Source organism: Phyllopteryx taeniolatus, chromosome 20 (assembly GCF_024500385.1).
Source record: "Phyllopteryx taeniolatus isolate TA_2022b chromosome 20, UOR_Ptae_1.2, whole genome shotgun sequence".
NCBI classification, from domain to species: Eukaryota; Metazoa; Chordata; class Actinopteri; order Syngnathiformes; family Syngnathidae; genus Phyllopteryx; species Phyllopteryx taeniolatus.
In genome coordinates this window covers 12,720,221-12,728,345 of record NC_084521.1, presented here as the reverse complement: position 1 = coordinate 12,728,345, position 8,125 = coordinate 12,720,221, and the positions used below count along the sequence as shown (strand labels likewise).

Genomic DNA, 8,125 nt, shown 5'->3' with positions numbered 1-8,125 from the left:
TTCATTGTCAATCAAGTATAAAAGGAAATTTACCACTGATAATAGACAAAAAAAATACTCTGTCTTCACTTTATAACCTTTTACCTCTAAATAATACGGATCATATAACTACACTAAAACAAAAACACTCTCCCTTAAATGATAGCTGGTTCATACGAAGCGTACAGGGTGTGAAGAGGGAGGAGAGTTGTTTAAATTTTAACAACTATGAGCTAAAGTTTGGGAAGCATGATGAGCTAGTGGTTAGCTTGTTTGCGTCTGAGGTTCAGGGTATTACTTTCCATCTTTTTTGCCATCTTATGGCATTTTGGTGTCAAGGAACTATGTTAAAAGAAGTTGAGGAGTTTCATACAGACAAAGATAGTGCTTTGCTGCCACCTTGTGGCATCTTGATGTTAAGTAACTATGTTGATGTGAGTTGAAGAGTTTCATTCAGACCTGAATAGTGCTTTGTGACAGCTATAGGCAATTTGAAAACTTTTTGTGTGGGGCAATCACTCACAAATTGTCGCTTTACGTAGTCGGACTCAGCACCTATGTTAAAGTGAGTTGAAAAGTTTCATTTAGCCAAAAATAGTACTTTGCCGCCATCTTGTGGTCTCTATAGGCAATTATAAATCTTTTTTGGGTGGGGGCAAATACTTACGAATCGTGGCTTTTCGCGGTAGGACTCAGTCCCTATGTTGAAGTGAGTTGAAGAGTTTCATTTAGACACAAATTGTGCTTTGCTGCCATCTTGTGGTATCTACAGGCAATTATAACCCTTTTTTCGAGTGGGGTAATTACTCGCAAATTGTCGCTTTTCAGGGATCAGTTTCTACCAACCATGAATAGCCTGCATGTTAGGATTGAATTGTCTATACTATACTCAGAAATGCCTAATGAGAATGGAAAATGAATGGATGGATAAGTTAAAGTTGTCTAAATAAATTACTTTTTGTGTTTGATACGGTAACCTACTGGCATTTTGTAGGTATTGCTAGTTTGTCGGTTTGAATAATACTTCATTCATTAGGTGGACAAGTCAGAACTCATAGATGTGTTCTACGTATAATATATTTCTGTCCCCTAGCAGCATTTGTACACATCTGGTGCTTTGCCAATTGCTTTTCAGGTACATGCTCTTCATGTAGTTGCTTTACAAAAGTTATGTATTTATTTGATTGAATTGTACCCAATTTCCAAAGTATGCAATAACTTCAATTTCCTGTTCTATGGTTATCACCACACATTCAGACCAATTTCAGAATATTTTATTAACAACTTCAAAAGCAAGAGGGCAGTTCATTGCATAAATGGCTTGTAATCAGTGCGGAACATTTTCTGTTTTGTTTGAGTCACAGCAATGTTCACTGTTTTTGAGTTGATCAGTTATGCTGCAAATGTGTTCTTTACTTTACATTTAAAAAAAATATATAAAGGCATTTGCCAATATTGTGCTAGTGCTTAATTGCCAATGAACTGCATACTGTTAATTGTTTCGTGATATGTATGTACAATCCTTTCATAAAACAATACAAAAAATGAATACCAATTAAATATTTCCCAATATAAAAATGAATAACTTATACATTAATTGTAGTTTAAGGATAGTCAAGGTAAAATAATTATGTACACATACAAAAAAAAAATAAAACAGATTTTCTTGGCATTTTGGACATTTACAAACAATTAAGGTGCACTTGAGTGTCTTGCTCCAAAACTGCATCACAAAGACATCAAAACAAATGAATATTAAATATACCAATGTACAGTGAAACACATAGGATTATCAAACAGATAAAAAGTCCGATATGTTGTGCTTTAAAAACATCAATTCGAAACGAAAGGGTGAAACAGCCAAATTAGAGCTGCTTTAAATTGCAAATTTGGGGGAAAACACGTGGACTTTTGACCACAGAAGTGCCAGTGTAGCCAACACTTGTTGACTTTTCTTTAGGTTTTGGTAATTGTAATGTAAAACAAGAAAAAAAGAAATTTCTACTGTACATTTAAATTTTCTAAGTGCACTTTTGCCAATTCCTCACAGGACAAAAGTAGATGCCTGAGGATGAAGCGTGTGGTGTTGCTATACTGGCGTCCGTTTGAAGTTATATCCCAACATTCCGATAAAAAGGCAGAGCACACAACATGGAGGTGTGATGCCCGCATAGCACCGTAGTGAGCACCTAGAGCAGCTATCGTGATGTTAGGGCCTTTAATCGCTACATTGTCAATGGTAAATGTACGTCGCACCGCGCATGTGTGTGCGTGTGTGTGTGTGTGATTTTAAGGACCCATTCTGCATATAAAGTTTAAAAAAAAAACAGTCACGGCAAGTACAAAAAAAGTCTTGTATAGTTACATTAATTTACAGTTTATCTACACATTGTTAAAATTGTCTGCTGCCTTCAAATGTGTCTTGGGGTCTTTAAATAAGCCATATATACAAAATAGACTGGTCCACGCAGGCTGTGCAAATCCTTCCGCCTTTAGATAAGAATAGTGTCTCTGTGGTCGTGTGGCTGGGCAGGCCTTGTTTATTTGAACCAGTGCAGGTAGTTTGTATTCAGAGCGGGAAAGCACATGTTGTTGCTGCACGAGCCGCCGTAGCTGGGGGGGCAGGCGGAGCAGGGGACCCCGACTTTGTAGGGAGCCTCTCCGATCCAGTTGCCCCTAGAAGACACAACGGCGGGGAGTGTGAATCCACGCTGAAAATGGGCAGGAACAGCGAATGCTTTTACTTGTGAAACAGGAACATTAACTCTGGTGTGTCCTTGTCTTCTACTTCTACTTACTATTACTGTGCGCATCAGGAATTTGGATTTTTTATTTTATTTTTTTTCCAATGTTTGTTCACACTATGGACATCTGACAAAATTCTACTAATCATTGGTCGACTACGGGAAAAATTAACAACCACTGAGTTTTCTGCTGAAAATCAAATGGTTTTACTGATATGAGTACTGCATTTGAATTATTGGCAGTTGTTATCCATCAAAAGGTCATCATTATTTTAAAGAAAAATAAATACTCTAAATTCCAAAGCAGAATAAAAATATTGCTATCTTTACCGTTATTGATCAAATCATATGAAAATGACCCATATCGCCATTTTTTTAACATTACTTAGCCGAGCGAAAAAGCACGTTCAGCCGTGGTGGTCTAAACTGTCCTCTAAAAAGTAGGTGACGCTTAAAACAATTTTTGCAATATTGTCTTAACAGTAACTGATCTTACATAGAGGGATCTAAAGTGGTGATCTATCTATCTATCTATCTATCTATCTATCTATCTATCTATCTATCTATCTATCTATCTATCTATCTATCTATCTATCTATCTATCTATCTATCTATCTATCTATCTATCTATCTATCTATCTATCTATCTATCATCAAATTGTGGTTACTCCATTTGCATTTACCATTTTGGGCGAATTGAGATCCTCAACACTGGTATGAGTGCACCAAAATACCAAACGTGATTTGTGTTTAGCATGCTTAATCTCAGCACCATAAATCCAGAATATTGCATTTGTAGTGTGTCCAGCCTTACGACAACCAAATAGCAACTGTAGTTAAAGCAGACTTAAGTGATGGATAGAGCTAATATGCAATGACGGGTGCAGAACAAAAAGCCAGGTCATGTCGACTCTCACATGTCAAACGAGTCGGTCATCAATGGGCTGAGTGCCTTACAGATATTTCAAACCAATGGGATTAAATAACCTTGCCCGTAAATCCAAAATGGCAAATCCCCCCCACCCTTTTCTTTTCTTTAGTATTGCAGTACCTATTCACAGGCTCGTATTAAGGTTATCTGAATCTCCCCAGCGACTCGGGTGGCATTTCGCAGGTCGGCCCGACCGGGTGACGGGATTAGAGCAGCCGTCGCGTAGCCGTCGTCGGGTTAACGGGTTCATTGGTATAAGCGGCACAGAGCAACATGAGAGCTACTTACTTTGGCGAGTAGTTGCAGACTAAATATGTCGCCCGTTTCCACACGGAACCCCAAACGTTCATGTTGTGGCACGTGTGAACAGCACAGCCCACTTTGTTGGAGGTCGCCCACACCATCTGCAGAACACACAAAACTATTGTTATTTGATGCATAACCTCTGTGATAATAATAACAATAATAATAATGAAAGATGATAGCGGAGATGGACATGCCCTTGCATCCCCACGTTACATGACTTGATGACAAAAAACGTCCACGAACAAAACAGGAGTCCTACTTAAAATACGTGTTTATTGCAACAGTTAACTCTCACGCACCAAGTCCGCTCTGATACAGATACAGTCGCGGGTTTCTGCTCGACACAGGCAGAACTACTTTTACGGAGTTCAAAGTCTACTCTCATCGAGGAGCTCCGACCCCCACTCCTGCATCGCGCCCACAGTGGACGCACCACGAACGGCGAAGGAGCAAGCAGAAGTTGCGCGCCACCAAAGCCGATCCGTGAGAAAAATGCCGACTCCTAACCGGTCCGCGGTGCAAAGAAGGTTGGGGAACACTGCCTTACACTGTTTAAGTTTTTGAGCAAACGGACAAAATCTGTTGGATGTCTTTTTGTTAGCATTGTGGAAAAGAGCCAAATAACCCCAAAATTGACTGTTCAATTCAAAATGGCAGTCGTTTCCTGTAGAATTTCTTGAGACTTTTTTGTGGGCGTACTTGTGATAGACATGCCTACCAAATTATATGTTGCTCAGTCAAACTGAATTTCCCTTCAAAATCCAGAGGGTGCTGCCAAGCCAATTTTTGGGGGTTATGCATGCAACCCCTCCAAATGTGACATTTCAACAGGATGAACACACAGCAACATTTGCTGGGTTCTGAGTATGCAGAAGCCTTCAAAATGGCTATTTAATTGGCCTAAGAATCATAAATAACGCCGAAGTAACTACGCAATTTCAAGAGGGCATTTGCACCACACGTTGGGGCCCTAATGATAGCTTGTGAATAACAGCGTGCCCACCTGTGTATAATGGGTGCACATGGGGCCGTAGCATCTGAGGGGGCATCGGGGATTGCAGTCGCGGGGGTAAGGAAAGGAGTAATCTTTGACCTCGTCGTACCACGGCTTCACAAGCTGAAGGATGGAACGGTACCTGTGAAGAGAAGACCATCGGAACCTCACACAGAAGTATAAGAAACGCACAATATGCCTCGCAAGCTGCACGGAAATTCAGAGTTCAAACTGCCGCCATGCTTGACACCACAGGAGAACTCAGTTCGGCAAGCATCAAAGGATTAACTAGTGCTTTTTCTTACTTTTTTTTTTTTAAACCCATTTTTTTTTCATTTGAGAATGTTAAAACACTGAGATGTGCGAGGTAACTCACATTTGCATTGTATCATCATTAACTGAGCGTAATTGCTTCCACGTGTTTTAATATTAACATTAACATTTTGATGTGTCTGACTCTTTGCCTGCACTGTTAAAATGAGATTTTATGATGGACTTATGGAGTTTGCTACATTTGAATGTAGCTCTACTTTCAACTCCCGCCACTGCCCCTCCGGATACCCCCAGCTCACTAAACTTGGGTGGGGGGGGGCAAAATTAAATGAATAATAATAATAATCCACGGCACGGTGAGGGACTGGTTAACGCATCTGCCTCACAGTTCTGAGGACCGGGGTTCGAATCCCGACCCCGCCTGAGTGGAGTTTGCATGTTCTCCACGTGCCTGGGTGGGTTTTCTCCGGGTACTCCGGTTTCCTCCCACATGAAAATGGTTGTTTGTTTATATGTGCCCTGCGATTGGCTGGCGACCGGTTCAGGGTGTACCCCGCCTCCCGCCCGAAGATAGCTGGGATAGGCTCCAGCTGCCCGCGACCCTACTGAGGAGAAGCGGTAAAGGGAATGGATGGACGGATGGATGGAATCAAATATCGTTACTCTTAATTTGAAATCGAGATCTGTCCAATTCTTTCTTTTTAACTTTGATTGACATGACTATTCGGTCACCCCTCCTGTCTCTACAGTCTCTGATTGGCTATTCTAGTCACACTATGCCCAGTTAGGTCAGAGCGGGTCGATTTTTTAATTAGTTTTTCAAAAAGATCAGCTTTTTTCAGCTTTCAGGTCATACAGACAGTATCACCATGTGACAAAATGTTTTTATTGTTTTTTTTTTAAACTACAAAGTCTTCCTTTGAGGTCAGTTTATTACATACTGTTATTTTAAACAATGCAATAGCAGCATTCTCCAATGGAAAATGACAATGATTGTGTGAGAAGAGTATACAAAGCGGAAAGTCGTGCTCGCAAATTCATCTTTGAGCAACCACATTTAGTATGAGTTGTTGCTCAATAGACAACGCACTGGAGACCATGAATGATTTTCCACATGGAAAGTCAAGGGATGCTTCTTTGTCAAGCCTGAAAACATAGCTTCTGTTTATTTGAGGGGTCACACGAGCATTCCTTGAACAGTCACCGGGTCGCCATGCAAGGGGGGGAGGAAGGGGGCCTGCAAAGCAATGACCGTGACTGCAAGGGAGCGTCATCCCTGCTGAGAGCGCTGCAGCAGATGTCGCCCGGGGGGGCGGGGGCAGTGCGGAGTTCAAAGTTCACCTACCGTCCTGTCCTGACGGAGAGGTTCTGACCCAGAAACCTGAGGAGGTGAGAAGGGCCGTGCTCCCACATGCAGACGTGGGCCCAGTTCTCAGCTGACTTCGCCAGATTGTCATCCCACACCTAGGCACACATGCAAACCAATACACAAGTCAGGTCAAATAGAGACACAAGAGCCACTCCATCTAAGTTCCATTCAGCACTCGGATGTGAGATAAGGCATCCATCACAACGGTTACATAAGAAAAGTCAGCGGACCGGCAGCCGCCGTGCAACTCTTTGATCCATGAGACCTTTTCTTCTTCCCGGCGCTGACGGAAAATTGGCCAGCTTCCCAATGTGGAGGCTTGTAAGATACCCAAACAGTCAGCATTTGCTGTCACCCAATGATGATTTAACTCCGCAAAAGCTTTGTAATGAATAATGCCACAAGTCAGAAGCAGATTTTTAATAGAGGAAGGAATCACATTTGGTAACTTGAGCCACAATGAGCAGGGCATGCATCACTGTTAAGCTGACGAATCATGTGACGACTCCCAGCCAATCATGATATTAATCAAATATGTATTATCCTATAAAATTAATGTTATTTTAAAACATATGAAAAGAAACTATTATTGAAAAAGGTGTTAAGGTTACAATGTAAAATGTAGGGGGGGGATATCCTTATTTTTAAAACTTAGTATAGATATATAACATCATAATATGACGTCGAACAAATAACACGCAACTTGCTCTACGCTGATTTATTGACATTAACATGAGTTGCTATTATGCACATTACGACCAGCAATGTGACTTTTGCTTGAAATGAATGCGTTAGGCATCCGTATCACTCTTGCCAGTGGGACCCCACAAGGACACATGACCCCTGCTTCCTATTGGAAGTCACTACTTAGGTGGTCCAAACTGCTGAAAAATGACAAGTCACTGATATATATATATATATATATATATATATATATATATATGTATGTGTGTGTGTGTGTGTGTGCATGAGGAGATTTCAATGGACACTCACCATGTATTCCATGTTAGACGCCGGGGGAAACACCTTGCCCCTCACTTTGTTGTGGTAATCAAGAATAGCCACCATGTCGGTCTGACTAATGTAACGCTTCCTTCTGCTTTTAGAAGAAGAGCCGCCGTCCATCCCGGCGCCCGCGCTGCTGCAATTGGCCGGAGGCAGGGCGGAGGAGAGCGCCGCGGTGACGGTGACTGCCCGCGCACTTGTTCCGCAATGCACGCACAGAAAGATTAATGCAAGTAAGTGAGGCTGCATGTTTGCTGGGTTGATGTCCTTCGTGGCGTGGCCGTGTATCTGCAATGAAAGCGAATGCAAGATTTGTTGTCTCAGCACACTTTAGCAGTTAATTAGATTGCAGTTGCGCAATAAATTGTTGTCTTGCCTTTGTTGCGCGGCGCGGCCAAATGAGAGAAGGCTGAAGTCGTCCTTGCTTGCAGTTTCTGCAGCTTTGCAAACTATATGAAGTCTTCGGGAGAAGTCGGTCTCTGCGGGTTTATATAGTCTATCCAGTGGACGATGCAGGAAGTGCA

At 41.7% G+C, this 8,125-nt stretch overlaps 1 protein-coding gene across 1 annotated transcript; it reads right to left on the bottom strand.

Moving 5' to 3' along the window:
- Positions 1-1,237: 1,237 nt before the first annotated feature.
- On the bottom strand, positions 1,238-8,125 carry pi15a (peptidase inhibitor 15a). Its single transcript, XM_061758774.1, has 6 exons — positions 7,978-8,125; positions 7,590-7,889; positions 6,573-6,691; positions 4,964-5,096; positions 3,943-4,058; positions 1,238-2,655 (listed from the first exon to the last, which is right to left on the bottom strand). The coding sequence occupies exons 2-6, from the start codon at positions 7,848-7,850 to the stop codon at positions 2,520-2,522; spliced, it is 765 nt and encodes a 254-aa protein (XP_061614758.1). The 5' UTR covers positions 7,851-7,889; positions 7,978-8,125; the 3' UTR covers positions 1,238-2,519.